The sequence below is a fragment of the Pseudorca crassidens genome, chromosome X (assembly GCF_039906515.1).
Source record: "Pseudorca crassidens isolate mPseCra1 chromosome X, mPseCra1.hap1, whole genome shotgun sequence".
Taxonomy (NCBI): domain Eukaryota; kingdom Metazoa; phylum Chordata; class Mammalia; order Artiodactyla; family Delphinidae; genus Pseudorca; species Pseudorca crassidens.
The window spans coordinates 6,334,881-6,350,222 of record NC_090317.1 but is presented as its reverse complement, the minus strand read 5'-3'; the positions used below and the strand labels follow the sequence as shown (position 1 = coordinate 6,350,222).

Sequence of the window (15,342 nt, the reverse complement as noted above, 5' to 3'; positions counted from 1 at the left end):
TGACTTGGATTTTTGTAGACTTCTGAAGATGTTCTTAAACTCTCCTTTGATTTTTCTTTTCTTTTTTTTTTTTTTTTTGGCCGCCCCACGTGGCATGCGGGATTCTTAGTTCCCAGACCAGGGATCAAACCCAGGCCCCCTGCAGTGAAAGCTCGGAGTCCTAACCACTGGACCGCCAGGGAATTCCCTCTCCTTTGATTTCATTACCACAGGCTAACACTGGCTGTGGGCCCAGGACAGAATTCCAGTTTATCCACAATAACATATTTGATAATTCCTTTCCCTTAGGACTTCGTGACATCTGTGAATTCTGAGCCCTAGGCAGTTGGCCACACAACGCAACCCGAATTCAGTACTTTTTTGCGCAGTGGACTGACTTTGGGGGACTCTGCTGTAATTGCCTGTAGTGATCAAGTAAGGACAAGGGAAGAGGATTATGCCTTACTTAAGTGGTCACGAGTACAGCTTCTAATAAGCAAGTTTCTGTTTTCTTCTGTATTCGGAAGAACTGGTCAGGGTCTTAAACCCATTGAGAATAAAGAAGAGGAGGCCTGCTCTCTATGCAGTATCAGTTCGGGTAGCCTCGGCTTGTTGTTTTGTTTTTTCTCCTTATTGATAACAAGGGAGATCTAAATAACTTACATGACTAATTCATCTTTGTCTCCTTTTGTCTTTTTTCTTTGCATGTCAGTCACTATGAACAAGACCGTAGTGCACTTAAGAAAAGGGAATGGGAGCGGAGAAACCAAGAAGTCCAGCAAGAAGACGATCTCTTTTCTTCAGGCTTTGATCTTTTTGGGGAGCCCTACAAGGTAGCTGAATATGTATGTCATTTATCTTTCTGGAAAATGGTTGCCTGTTATATTGTTGAATGCACTAATCAACACTTAATCTATTTGCAAAACACCCAAATCACCTCCGGGAGAATATGTTTTACAAATGAAATATATACATACGCTGTATTGGGGGCAATGGCAAGTTTCTGAGGAAGTCTTCAGAGACAAATTCCATCTTCTTGGGGGAACACAGTAGGATTTGCAAGGGACTTATGAGACTTCCTGTCTCCAAAGAATTCTTTCCTGCCCAACACTACCTACAGCAAGGAGTGCCCCCTGACGCTTTGTCTCACTTTGATTATCAGCGTGGCAGCCCCTGAAGACTTCATCAGAATGTCCATGGATATGTCGGTTTCTCCTCCCAATCAGTGCCATCCATGGCAAGGCCGCTGCTTTCTGTTTCCATTTTAGGTTGTTAGCAGCTGTTCAGTGGTTCGAGTACTCTTCGAAAATCACTGTTCTAGGAGAAAGGGCAAAGCCAATCATTTTTTCCCCGGTGATTAATAATCATGGGTTAGGAGACTGCCTCAACCAGAAGAGCTAGTGTAGCTAGGTTGACTTTCTAGTGGTATTCTGGCTAGTGTGTAGCTCCAATAATGATCACACTTCTATGTCTACAAGTATTGATTTCACAGTGACTGCCTCTGAACGTTCTATTTGGGGTGGGGTTGGGAGAAGAATCTTGGTGAATTGCTGGCAGCTGGTTGGTTTTTATTGACATTTACTAGCAGGGTAATTTTCTGTAATGAAACACAAATGATCTAAGAGGTAAAACAACAATAGAGGAAATGTGTACCAGTTGTGATTTTAGAAGAGCACCATTTAGGAGACAGTGACTGGGGTAGACAGTAAGCTGTCTGGACTGGTGACCAGTGAGACCAGAGTCCCGGTGCCTTGTTGAGACTGAGCTAGCAGCTCTTGATTGAGACACTCAGGTGCCTTCCAAATTTGGTAAGTCTGACAAAGAGACTATTAGTTTTCAATTTGTCAATAATAGTATAATCCTTAATAATCCATTTTTCCTATCTCAATTGATTTAATTTCTATACTGCCTTTGAATGTGCGCATGTAGAGATATGGTTAGCTTGACAAGGATTTGTTGAAGGCCCACTGTGTGCCAGCCACGTCTTAGACTAGTGTCCAAAGGGAAATAAGACGTAGACCCTGCCTTCAAGGAATTCCTTGTCCAGTGGCAGAGATCATCACGAATGAGTGAGGGCATGACCGCATGGTAACTGCTGAAGAGGTAGGCAGGGGAAAGATGCCCGAAGCCTTCTTACCTCGTACCAAGGAGTTTGGACATGAGTCTGTACGCGAAGAGAAGTCATCGCAAGTTTTAAAGTTAGGACGTGCCTGGGACAGACGAAGAATTGTAAAGATGATGTTGGAAGTGTGGAGAGTGGTGGGTTGGAGGGAAGGGAAACTAGAGGCAGATAAAGAAGCTATTGTCGTTGGCTGAGGGGGGTTCATGGCAGGCTGGATTTAGAGTAGAGCCAGGAAGTTGAAGTGATAGGGCAGGTGTCTGCCTGGAGGTGGGGAGTGTGCGATAGGAATGAACGATTCCGATCTTTTAGATTTGAGAGGAGGCTGGTGTTATTAACAGGTTGTTCAGGAGGACAACAAGGTTGGTGCTTGTAGAGAAAAGGTAATTAATTCTGCTTTGAGCCTGATGGGTTTAAGATGCCAGTGGATGTCAAGGGAGAGATATCCAGTAAGCTTGGGGTGTATGGATCTGGAGCTAATGAGAGTGGTCAGGAGAGAGAGTTAGGTGTTACTACGTAGGTGGCAGTGGAAGTGATAATGGCAGTGGAAGTGATAATGGGTATTATCACTAAGCCAGATGGCCGGGTAAGGAGAACAAGGAGAGAATCTTGAGGAGCAGTAACATTTAAGGGGTGAAAGGGAGAGTCGTTTTCTTTGGTGATGGTGGTAGTCATTGTGGGTTGGGGAGTAAATGGGAAAAGGTGAAATAAAGAAAGAGAGGCAGTGAATGTAGACTTGATCTTGCAGAGAGTCTTTGTATGGAGGGGGGAAGAAAGGAAGATACGTAGAACGAAAGGGGAACAATTATTTGGAAGGAAGCTTTTTTTAAGGGGAGAGAAACGTGAACGTGTTTAGAGATTGACGGGAAGGAACCAATGTCAGTGGAGAAGGCGAGGGTGAAGACACAGGAGAGAGAGGTGATGATGAGCAGAGCAAGGTCCCAGAGGAGATGAGAAAATACAAAACTGAGAACATGTGAAGAGTGATGAGCCTTGGGGAGGAAGGTGGGAATGGAATGTTAGGATGAGGAAGAAGCAGGAGAGTGGAAGGGAGACTGGGGACACGATAAGGAGCTGTGGCCTCCATATTTTCTAGAAAGTGGAAGAGAGGTCAAAGGATGATAGATGCCTCATCCCTTCTTGAGAAAGAGGAATGACCAGATGAGTTTTACCTCTTATCTTCGGAGGGGTGAGAAAAATGAGCTTTACTCAAAGGGCTCATTCTGAAAATTCAATATCTACTCCATGCTTAACACTATTATGAGGTGTAGAACCTTTGGCTTATTTCCCCCTTTATAATTTTAAGTCTTGTTGAATTAATGGTCTTGTACCTTTAAGGTAAATGCCCTTTCTCGTTAACAAGCCTGTAATATAGATGCGTATCTATTTTTAGATGTAAGTAGTGTAGTTTTGAGTAGGCAGTTAAGGAACCTGTTATCAACATTGTCATTTTCAAAAGTCATCTGTCTTGATACGACAAGAGTACATCAGGTCTGTGTGTGGTTAGTAGCCTGGTGCCTTTATGCTACTTGATGGGGAAGAGGCTTTGCTTTGGAGTCGAGACTATGAAGGAAAGGAATCATGCTAACAGTTGATGACCTGGTAATTCTCTTTCTTTCACTGCCGCTTTGATGACTGACTGCCATCTTGTGCTGTGTACATGTTCAGGGTTTCCTGGGAGATCACTGGGCAGTATGCTTCTCCTTTCCCCCATATCACGATACTAGAACAGATGTACACCTCTAAAAGCTCCCTAGACCTGGACTGGTGTGGACACCCTTGGCGTATCTGGACATGCCAGTGGCAATGGGAGTTCTAGAGCTGGCCTGTGGTCCACCGGTAGAAATGAGGACATTCCTACCACAACTTTTCCTGAGGGTTGTGGTAGGAACGCCTACCAAATTAGAAATCAAAATTCCTGGTGGTTGATCAGGACTTTAAGGAAACTTCTTGCCACTCTAAATCCTGAAACAAGGCCCGATCGCCTCTCCGATGGCTTTGGTAGTTCAGAAGCTAGCCAATGAGCATCAGTCCCTAGGACCCACTGCCCTTTCTTGGCAGAGAGAAGAAATGGTGACCCCTCATGGTCCTGGCTGATTTCTTTCCCTTTTTGGCTTCATCTCTACCACTCCCAGAATGGAAAGAATGTTGACCACCCCTAGATTGGGGTGCTGGTGGGTAACATCCCTCGGTGGCTGAAATCTGAGTTTGTGCTGTGCTGCTGAAAAGGATGTGTTCAAAAGTGCTTGAAAAATGTGAAGCCGTTTGACGTGTCTAGCTTAGTGTGGAAAGATGGGGAGGGAAGAGGAACTGGCATGTACCAAGCGCCTCCTGTGTGCCAGGAACCGTGCTAGAGCTCTCTTCACGTGCTTGCCTAGCCCTTACAGCATATGGGTACGCATTTTCCCCGTGTTTCCCATGAGGAATTTGAGGTGAGCTTCTCTGCAGCCTCGTATCTGCGTAAGTGTGATTCCATATCTGTAACAGGAAGCTGTTTATCCTCGACAAGAAGTCAGAAGACCCGATAAGCTTACCTCCTGTGTGACTTTGGGGAAGAAACTTTATTTCTCTGACCTAGAGTTTCCTTTTCTCTGAAGTGAATACTAGTAGCTGATAGAAAAAAATAACTGATGATAACAACAACAAGTGACATTTTACAGCTCTTCACAGCTCAACAAGGATGAGGAAACCGAGGCGCAGAGACATTAAGTTGCTTATCCAAGGTCATTTGGGTCAGGGCAGGTAGAAGCCAGAGTAGACCAGAACAGCTGTGCTGACTCACACGGTGATTGTGAGGGTCAAGTCAAACAATCTGCGGAAACCTTGCTTTGAAATCCATAGTGTGCTATACAAATTCAAGGTATTAGCATTATTATAATTAGAGAAAGAAATAGCAACTTACAGCTTAGAGAGATTAACTGTAAAAATATTAGAATTTTAAAAAAACGAATTACTAAATCACATATATTAGCCACAATGAAATAAAAGAAGAAAATGAACCTCAAAACTGAAATTATTTTGCTATTTCAGTTTTGAGGTTCATTTTTTACAGCAGTCTCCTAGCACAGTGGTCTTGCAATGCAATTATATTACTGATTTGTAGATAACATTAGAAGCAAACTGAGGCAGCTCTGCATTTGCCGAAGTAATAAGAGGCAAAAAGCTTAAATGAAGGAGTGCTGTTAGTCACGAGCCACAAACCAGACATGTAATTTATGCCTGAAAATACTTGGAAAATGCATTTCCTTGATGATGGAGAAATTGGGATTACTTAGAAAATAATGGCTGTGGAGGTTACCTTTAAGGAATCAGCCAATTATCAAGAACGGGAAGTAAAGAATTGGCCAAATTGAAAGAAGCCTATAATTGATTGAAATGGCTAAATTTCCATTTTTGCCATGTTTACAATGTGCAACCAGGACGGCTAAGAACCCCCTGCTCCTTAAAAAGGTTCTTAAGACTTGGGGAGGATGAAGAAGACGATTAGTGTGAACCAGAAGTTGCTATGTGTATAATGAGCGTCCATCATGTAGGTGGACATAAATGTATTTCAGGCCCCGTTGGGTTTTCTAGCCAGTGGATCTTATATCGACATCTTGAGAAATTTAAAAACTGGTTGACAGTTACCCACCTCCAGTGTTGGGAAGGCAGAGAGTTGACTCTGACGACCTGGTCCGTATTGTTAATTTTTTTTTTTTTTTTTTTTTTTTTGCGGTACGCGGGCCTCTCACTGTTGTGGCCTCTCCCGTTGCGGAGCACAGGCTCCAGACGCGCAGGCTCAGCGGCCATGGCTCACGGGCCCAGCCGCTCCGCGGCACGTGGGATCTTCCCAGACCGGGGCATGAACCCGCGTCCACTGCATCGGCAGGCGGACTCTCAACCACTGCGCCACCAGGGAAGCCCTGTTAATTATTTTGAGACTGTTGAGTGGTGGACTTCTTGAGGCTGTGTGTCTGTGTGTCCTCTGTGCCTAACCCAGCCTCATGAGTGTTTTGAATTTACCAGTGTGTGTTTTAGAATGACCATGGTAATTGCTCCTTGTAGCCACAGCACGTCTGTTACGGATCTTCCTTCAATCAGCAACTCAGAAAGTGTCACCAGTGAACTCAGCCTTGAACTATCTGCTATGTAGTTCTGGTCACAAGTCCCTCTGAGACAATTGCTGTGTGAGGAAGCTAGTTGAAGGGAATTGACCTCCCTTCATCCCCCCAGGTTATCCCAGCTCCACCCCTTATGCCATTAGTGTACAGGAAGGCCCTACGGTTGGACCTATTAACTTGGCCCCGTAACTCCGTGTGCAGACATGCCTTCACCGAGTTAGACTTTAACACAGTTCTGCTTTTTAGTCAGCATAAGGAAAAGCCATGTGAAAAACGTCTTTGCATCTTCTGTAAAATTGGTGCTGACAAAACGACTTGTTTTACTGTTCAGAGGTTCTCGTAACCTTGTAACCGAACCAACGAGAAGAATTCCTTTTCAGTATCCGGCAAACGTTTATCTCATTTAATGAATTAGGATGTGCTTCCTGCCATCAGACAAGAGAATTCTATAAGCTATGAGCTTTTTCTTTTGGCCTTTAGCTATCGAGAAGCTCAAAGTTCAATTTGACGTTCAGTCACAGTAACCAAGTTAGCTTAACCTTTGCTTTTCTGGTTATGTACCCTTTACTCCAAGCCACTGCAAATCCTTTATTGATATAGGCAGGGTATGAATTATAATTTGATTCTGTTCAATTCAGCAACAATTTGCTGAGTACCTAGGATGCATCAGACATGGTACTAAGTGTTGAGGACATGAAGATGAATAAAAGGTAGTCTCTGACCTTGAAGAAAAGCCCATAGTTTTGTGCTGGAAAAGAACTTATAACTGTAGTAGACCCTGTGTAGTAGGAGGTGGATTTTCTAGACTTATTTGGAGAGCTTTCAATTTTCGTCTAATTTTAGTCATGTAGACAACAGTTTTAGACATTGGACAGCTTAGAAATTCTCCTAATTTCAAGCATATTTTAAAATCTAGAGATGGAAAAAAATTCTAAGCATGCATCAGAAACCCAGATCAGTAAAACAGTAAACCGAAATGAAGAGACGTTAAAACCTAAGCAGGGTCTCTCCACCGAAGATAAGATGGACATGTCCTTTTTACTTACTGCTGAAATATGAACAGGGATGTGACTAGCTTGCTTGCAAACAAATGGGCCTTGAGGTTCTTGGGTCCTGATGATGTTGGCCCAGAGAGAGTGAACGACTTCTCAGAACTTTGAGGTATTGTGGTGTTCTCTGTGACATCTGGGGGCAAAGTTCTGATTCTCTAGACCTGTCTTTCAATGAAAGTTCAAAGAATTTTCGGTAAATGATCAATGAACTGTCAATGAAAGGTCCATAACTTTGAGCTTCCTGGTAGCTAAGGCAAAAAGGGAAAGGTTATAGCATTCTCTTTGTCTAATGGAAGGAAACATGTCTTAATTCATTAAAGGAGACAATATAAATGGAGGCATTTAAAAATAGGAAATGAAATGGTGTTGTTTCCCTTTGTTGGGTCAGATCCTGAAGATGGCAGGTATCAGGCAATCATCTGGTCCAAGAGGTAAACTATTTGAGGGACCAGCACAGCCCTGCAAGTATTTACAGCTTGCGTTGAATTCTACTGGGCCCTGACCACAATGAAATCTCTTTGTTTTTTAATTTAGGGATTGAATAGAGGCCGGTTTTGGCTGTTGCCCAAACGGTTCCTTGGGCACCTCCGTTGAAGGAGACCGCTATATACACAGAGTTTATTCTTGCCTTAGCTGAAAAGTAATGTCTGCCATTAAAACTGACAAACCTAGGGACTTTCAGGGAATAAAAGTGATTTCTGCCCTTCTCTACCTATTAAATTATGCCTTGCAAATGTACCTCTGAACATGGAGTGATTATTCAGCTGAGGATTATAAGGAACTGTAATTGTTTAATCACTCCTTCAGCACCAAGGTTGCATGTGATGCAATATAAGATGTTCCTGAGTATAAGAAAACTAAAACTGACATATATTTATTTGATTTCTAAAACTCCCCATCCCCCGTGGAGCCCTCTTAGCATATCATTAGCATGCTTTTCCTTAGTCTTTGAATATGATTTGCCCCGTGACCCGAGTTGAATGCTCTATACAGTATGTGGGGATTATGGTAATAACAAGGCCAAGGTTCCCAGCTCGATTCCCTCTGGTTACTCCTTCTCTGGATCCTTTGCTGGGTCCTTCTCTTCTCTTAAAGGTTGACGTTCCACAGGGCTCTCTCCTGAGCCTGATCTTCTCATTCTTCGTTTCCTTTCCCTGGGTGATTTCATCCATTTCCAGCACTTCACCCTCCATTCATCCGCACACTCTCCCGTCGTGACATACAGAGAGCAGCACGCAGCCATACATCCTAGGTTTAGCCTGAGAAGCCAGGCTTGAATAGGCACACACCAGGTGTTAAGGGCGTGTGAGCAACCTTAGATGTGACACATCTGTCTTCAGTGGAGGTTGTACCAGTGGGGAGGTAGTCACCCCCTCCTGTACATGGAGAGCTGGCCTATGACTCCTGGGACATGGAGGCTACACAGGGTGGCCGTCTTCCCCAGGCGCTGGCCCTGCTGCCAGGTGGCTCCATGGGTGCTGGTAGCCTTCTTTCATTGCAACATCTTGGGCCAGGATGATGCAGCCTAGACACAAAGCAGCCCTTTGCCCCTGAATTCAGCAGCTGGTTTTGATAACACCTTTGGCAGGTAAAGAGAATAGACTAAAACGTCCTTGTGTTGATTCTCCATATAGAATGATGTAGTTGCCAACTTTGAAAATCGGACTTCGTTTTGATTTACTTAACCAACAGTTTAAATTCTTGAATAAATTTTTCTAAACCCTTGAAAAGACAGAGGAGAGCTTGAGTCACTGTTGATGAACAGTTTGCACCATTTCAAAGTAAACGAGTATGAATCATCAATATGTAAACAGAGTTGCCCCCAGAATATGTAGGCAGACACCAGTAATTTATGCAGTCTTTGATTAAAAGGAATTGGATTCACTTTAGTCATACGTTAGCTCAGTTCAATGTTGTTTAAGCCCATGCCTTTTCTAAACTGAATGTAGTCATGATAGCACAGTTTAACTGACTTCCTTAGCCAACGGGCTAAGGCTTTTTCATGGTGTAATGTAGCACAAAGGGCTGACATGTCAAGAACAGACATAAGTCGAACATTCTATTATAATTCCAATGATCAGTAAGCGGAAGTTGTTAATCACAGTGTAGAATGTACAGTTCAACTCATTGGACCTAAATTAAGTTATTTCGCTAATAAAATTCGTAAGCAACGTAATTTAAAACTTTCTCCCAATGAGCGTGTTTAAGTAAGAACAGGCCAGGGAGTATACAGACATTAATCACACAGCTCATTCCAAGAGGCTCTTTCAACAGTGTTTTTGTTTTTTTTCTCTTACATAGCACATGAAATGTATGAAATTATATGGCAGCATGAGAATTTTAAAGAACCCTATATGCTAGTCTACTTAGGGCATCTGTATGAAACATTAACATTAGGAAACACAAACCTATTCATTCTCTCTCCTCCCACCCCCATCTTTTTGTTATTTTAGACAAACAAAGGTGATGCACTTGCCAACCGAGTCCAGAACACGCTGGGAAACTATGATGAAATGAAGGATTTGTTAACTAACCATTCTAATCAGAATCATCTAGTGGGAATCCCAAAGAATTCCGTGCCCCAGACTCCCATCAACAAAAACGAACCAAGCTTTTTTCCAGAACAAAAGAACCGAATGATCCCACCTCATCAGGATAGCACTCACTCCTCGGCACCGATGCCTCCACCTTCGGTTGTGATACTGAATTCAACTCTCATACACAGCAACCGGAAGTCAAAACCTGACTGGCCACGAGACAGTCAGAACACTAGCATGGTACCGGCCAGCCAGGCTGGCAGTCAGCCCAGCAAAACGCAGCCCCCAACACAGGACCAGCCCCCTGCCAGACTGGAAGACTTCTTTGTCTACCCAGCTGAACAGCCTCAAGTTGGAGCAGCTGAAGAGTCAAACCCATCTGCAAAGGAAGACGGTAACCTCAAGTCTGGTGGAGGGGATACGTTCAAAGAAATCTTTCAGTCCAGCTCACCAGAAGAATCTGAATTCACACTGCAGGCGCCTGGGTCTCCCCTAGTTGCCTCTTCTTTATTAGCTCCCAGCAGTGGCCTTGTGGTTCAAAACTTCCCACCAGGGGTTTACTGCAAAACGAGCGTGGGGCAGCAAAAACCAACTGCATATGTCAGACCCATGGATGGCCAGGACCAAGCCCCGGACATCTCTCCCACGCTGAAACCTTCAATTGAATTCGAGAACAGCTTTGGAAATCTGTCATTTGGGTCACTCTTGGATGGCAAACCCAGTGCACCCAGTTCAAAGACTAAACTGCCAAAGTTCACCATTCTCCAAACAAGTGAAGTAAGTAATTTTTAAAGTTTTGTTTTGTTTCTTTTTGTTTTGTTTCGTACCTTCTTGAGCTGTAGACGAGACTCTTCAAGGTCAGAGTCTGAGTCTTGATCTCCTGTCACTTGTGACTTGACCGATTAACACTCTGCAAATACAGTTAAATCTCCGTAATTTGGAATGACAAAAGGCGAGGTCAGTCTGAGCGAGTGAAAAGTTGGAGTTATAAAATAGTTTCAGAGAATGCATTTGTAGTAATATTCTGTACAAATCAATCACATTGGAGATTTTCATTGGTCCTAAGCAGGATGAGGTACATGAAAAGACTGTGAGTCACCCTAGGCCTTCAGTAACTGATAGCGTATCATAAACATAAAACACAGAAGTTCCTTAAGGTACGAGGATGTACAAGTGTGATTTGCTGGAACCGGAAGTGGAAGGCATTCTTTAAGAATCGTAGTTTCTTGAGCGCTTGCAGGGCTGTTCCTTGGCAAGATCTTGACATTATCTTCCGTGTCCCTCAATCTTTCCTTCTGCATCACCTTCTTCTACAGATGCCTACCTAACCCTCTTGTACTACCTTGATCCCTTCTGTCAAAGCCAAAAGCATTGCCTTATAAAAGAGAAGTCCAGAGGGGCCAAAGCCTCTCCCAAAGGAATGAATCGCTAACGATTGGATCTCAGGCCTTGTGGCCCCTGGGTGGGGGGCATATATTGGGTGCCTCTCAGGTGCCACCATGTAAGCGGCTGTCTACTGCACCTCAAGCGCCTGACTGCAGAAGAAACCACTGCTTTCACTGGTGACTGAAGGCTTGAAAAGACACGGAGGAAGAAAGTAGGTTGAAATTCTTACTCGATAGGACTCACAGACAGTCTGTCTGAACTATTGCAGAGTCCGAGTTAGTGGTGTCTGAATTAGAGAAGTCTGACCACATGTACCCTACAGGTCTTCTTTTATTCACACTCAGCAGATGTGCTGATTTCAGAGGACGATGGGAACACCAAGGAAGGGAGGACGGGGGCCCTTGGTTTGGATTTGCTCAATGCATGTTTTGAGTATTATTTCATTTCTCAGGCGGTTTTGCTGTTGGTATCATCATCAATCATCAGGTCTCGTCAAGCTTCCTCCCAAGTATCTCTCCAGTCTGTCACCTCTTCACCCTCACCGCCTTCGAAGCGCCCGTGAGCATCTCTTGCCTGCGCCGCCTCCTGTCTGGTGTCCCTCCCTCTAGGCTCACCTCTCTTTCAAACCATCTTCCATCCAGGCCGATCCAGTGGGCAGATCTGACCATGTCACTCTCTGCTTTGGATTCTTCAATGCCTTCTCATTGCTTCCAGGAAACAGTCCAAATTTCTTAGTCCCACATACAAAGCTCTTCACTCTCTGATTTCATGCTCCCTTCCCGACCTCATACTTCACGACTTCTTCACGTGCAGATGAGATCTCAGCCACGCGGAGCCACCTGTGGTTCCCCGTCATGTCCTGCTTTGTCACGCTTCCTTGCTTTTGTGCCTGCTGTCTCCTCAGCCTAGAATGTCTCTCCCTACCCTCCTTTGTCTTCCTGGTGAAGTCCTGTTTCTCCTTCAAGTCTACTTGGTTGTCACTTTTCTCCATGAAAGCTTCCCTGATTCCACGAGGCTTAATGACAAAGTCCTTTCTCTGGGCTTGCCGAGCGCCTTATATACACTTTGGCTGGCACTGACGTCATTGTATGGTAGTTACTCGTTTATGTGTCTGTCTCCTCTATTAGACTGTGAGCTCCCTGAGAGCAAGGAATGTCTCGTTCTTCTCTGTATCCCAAGTGCCTAGCAATCGCCTGGCATATAGTAGATACTCAATAAATGTTTGTTGAATGAATGAACTTCAAAAATCGTTACTTGATTACATTTCCTAAGCCATAATGTTAATCAAATAACACAAACAAAGGTAAGCAATTGCTAGAAGATCCAGTCTCAGTTCTATTTCCTTAATTGTACTCTGTCTGCCTGTGTCTTACTCTATTCTTGTCCTGCATGGTCATTTGGAAATCCTAAATCCTAATTTCCACCTGATGACTTAATACCGGAGTGTGATACTTAAAAGCCAGAAAGCAACCTACTTTGAAAGAGGGGGAGCCTAGTGGGAGGTGGGACATCATTCTTGCCCCGTCTCTCGCCCTGGTCTCTTCTGCTCTTCTTTCTTTACACGGCAGTGCTGTTACTCAGGACTGGTCTGGAAATAGCATTGGCCCATCAAGAAGTCTGTTATCCTGTATCAACACCTCATTGGCAGAGTGACAGCTCACAGACCCACTGAGATCCACTCCACTGTAATCCTCTCTCTCATACATTCTCAACATGGCTGGCCCAGATTCAGAACCGACTCCATGCTTTCACTCAGTGCTCGGGCACAGCAATGAGAGGTACATTTCCAAAGAGAGTCTGAGCTGTCATCAGCTCTGGTGATGGTGCCCCACGGAGCAGCCTATGTGTATGCAGCCTTTAGTGACGGTACAAACAGACTTCGGTAGAGCCTTGTCTGAAAAATGGGTCGGATGCAATGAAGTCATGATAAGAGATCAATGAAGAAAGTACTTATTTTAAAATATAGGTGTCAAGGAAGGATTTGAAGGAGGGGTAGAGAGAAGCTTAGGGCCCTAAGGTCAGGAGAGTAATATACAGGTTTCAAGGGCAATGTGAAAACCAAAAATAAGCGGAAAGGGAATGAGAAGTTAGCCAGCCTAAGAGAGAACTTAGAAGATTAAAACGTGAGCGGAAGTACAGACAGGGTGGGGCCTTATGGAACTTTGAACCTAATGGAATTGATGTGGCTGAAACTCTGACCGAGTCTGGACATTCACCCTATTAAATCTTGATGTACTTTCCAAAAGCACTTAGCATTAGAATTCAGCCCCAGTCCCTGGCGCCAAGAGTTCCAGGCCTGGGGTTCTGGGTCCCTGGTCAAAGTAACCATCTACAATGAGTGGTAGCATTATTTTGAGTTATTACTGAAAAGGCTCGTCCACAGAGCAGTCATAGGATTTCTTTGAGCTTTCCCAGCTCTTTCCCTGGCTCAAGTGACAGGAGGCTGATGTGTGTTCATGAAGTGTATTTGGGCCGAGTGGGGGGTTGAATGACCAGGAAAAAGACACGTTCTAAGATACACGAATAAGCAGATATTAGTGAGTTGAGAGATCATAAACTATTTATTATTGGAATGAAATGTGCATGTGTGTGTGTGTGCCCTTATTTGTTTCTGTGTCTACACTTGTGTACGTAGTGGAGACATTTTAATTATTTCCCATCCTTGAAACTTTCCTTGCTTCTTAGAATTTCTGTACCGATAATAAGGATACTAATAAATACTAACTAAAAAGGATCCATTCTTTTTTAGATTCTTTCCCATATAGGTTATTACAGACTACTGAGTAGAGTTCCAAAGGTCTTGCCAAAGGTCGGCTTTTCAATGGAAGCACGCTTTTTAAACAAATGATTTGTTTAAAAGCTTAACTCACTATCTTTCCAGGAAACAAACAAACAAACAAACAAAAGACTGATGTGTTCTGCAGTTGCGCTTAGAAGACTTCTCTGTGAACTGCATCTGAAAACAGTAAAAGACCTATTTATATCAAGTGGAAACTGAGGGTTGCTTGCAGATGGTGTTTCATTAGGAAACGAATTTGTTAATAAATGCAGCTTTATACATGATTTCATTACAGATGTTTTTGCTTATTTTTTCATTAGGATAAAAAAAATCTGCCTCTACGGTTTCTGTGTAGCTGCCCGAGTGCACCCAGCTCACGAATGTTAAGTTCCCACCGTTCTCTGCAGTTCTCACACAAGGGACCTGAGCTTCCTATCCACGTACAATAAATAAAGCTAATTACAGCCGCAGTGCTCACTGCATAGGGTATAAAACAAGGCAGGCACAGGCACAAATGCAGCACTAACTTTCAGCTGGCGGACAAAGGGAGCCACTAAGATGAGCTAAAGCCAAATCCCATCATTCATATATGTATTCAGCGTTTCCATCCAATAAGCTTTCACTCCAATAAGCTTCCATAAGTACAGTATGAATGTGTGGAGTGTCATCACCATAAAGGGTCATTTGCCTTCCAAGGTGCTCTTGGCTGTGACCTAAGACTATCTGAGGTTCCAGTTGCCTCGAAATTAGGAGCCTCTTCGAAAAGTTGAACGGAACTGAAGGAATGATAGGATTTGGCTTTAGCTCATGTTAGTGGCTCGCTTTGTCCGCCAGCTGAAAGTTATTCCTCGCATTCGTGACTGTGCCTGCCTTGTTTTATATCCTATGCAGTGAAGGCTGTGGCTGTAATTAGCTTTATTTATTGTACGTGGATAGGAAGCTCAGGTCCCTTGTGTGAGAACTGCAGAGAAGGGTGGGAACTTAACATTCATGTGCTGGAAGCACCCGGGCAGCTACACAGAAACCGTAGAGGCAGATCCTTCCAAGAACGGAAGGCCGTCCAGCTGCTGCACGCAACCCATGCTAAGCATTTTTCACTTGATGTACGTCGTGAATTTCTTTTTTTGCCCATTCTTATGGAAATAAAATAGTATTCAGTCTAAGGCTCTCACTGCTTTAATCCCCACCTGGGAATGAATGGAGAAACCTTGGAAAGGCCTCACACTTTCAAGGGTGCCAGCAGAGACCTTGACCTTAAGATGTATCCCATAGAAGTGTAGGATCCAGAAAGCTTTGTATGTTCTCTGCCCGTCCATTGCATAGTAGTTGCTTTTTTCTTTGTGCTTTTTGACTAACTCTTCCAATTGCTTGGTCTCATTGGGATTAAAAT

At 43.8% G+C, this 15,342-nt stretch overlaps 1 protein-coding gene across 2 annotated transcripts in view; it reads left to right on the top strand.

The window, feature by feature from the left end:
• Window positions 1-15,342, top strand: part of AFF2 (ALF transcription elongation factor 2) — a 489,926-nt gene that overhangs the window by 153,993 nt on the left and 320,591 nt on the right. For both annotated transcript variants that reach the window (XM_067722201.1, XM_067722200.1), the window contains exons 2-3: window positions 692-812; window positions 9,704-10,564. In XM_067722201.1, coding sequence (XP_067578302.1) covers window positions 692-812; window positions 9,704-10,564 — 982 coding nt within the window. The remainder of the gene's footprint in view (window positions 1-691; window positions 813-9,703; window positions 10,565-15,342) is intronic.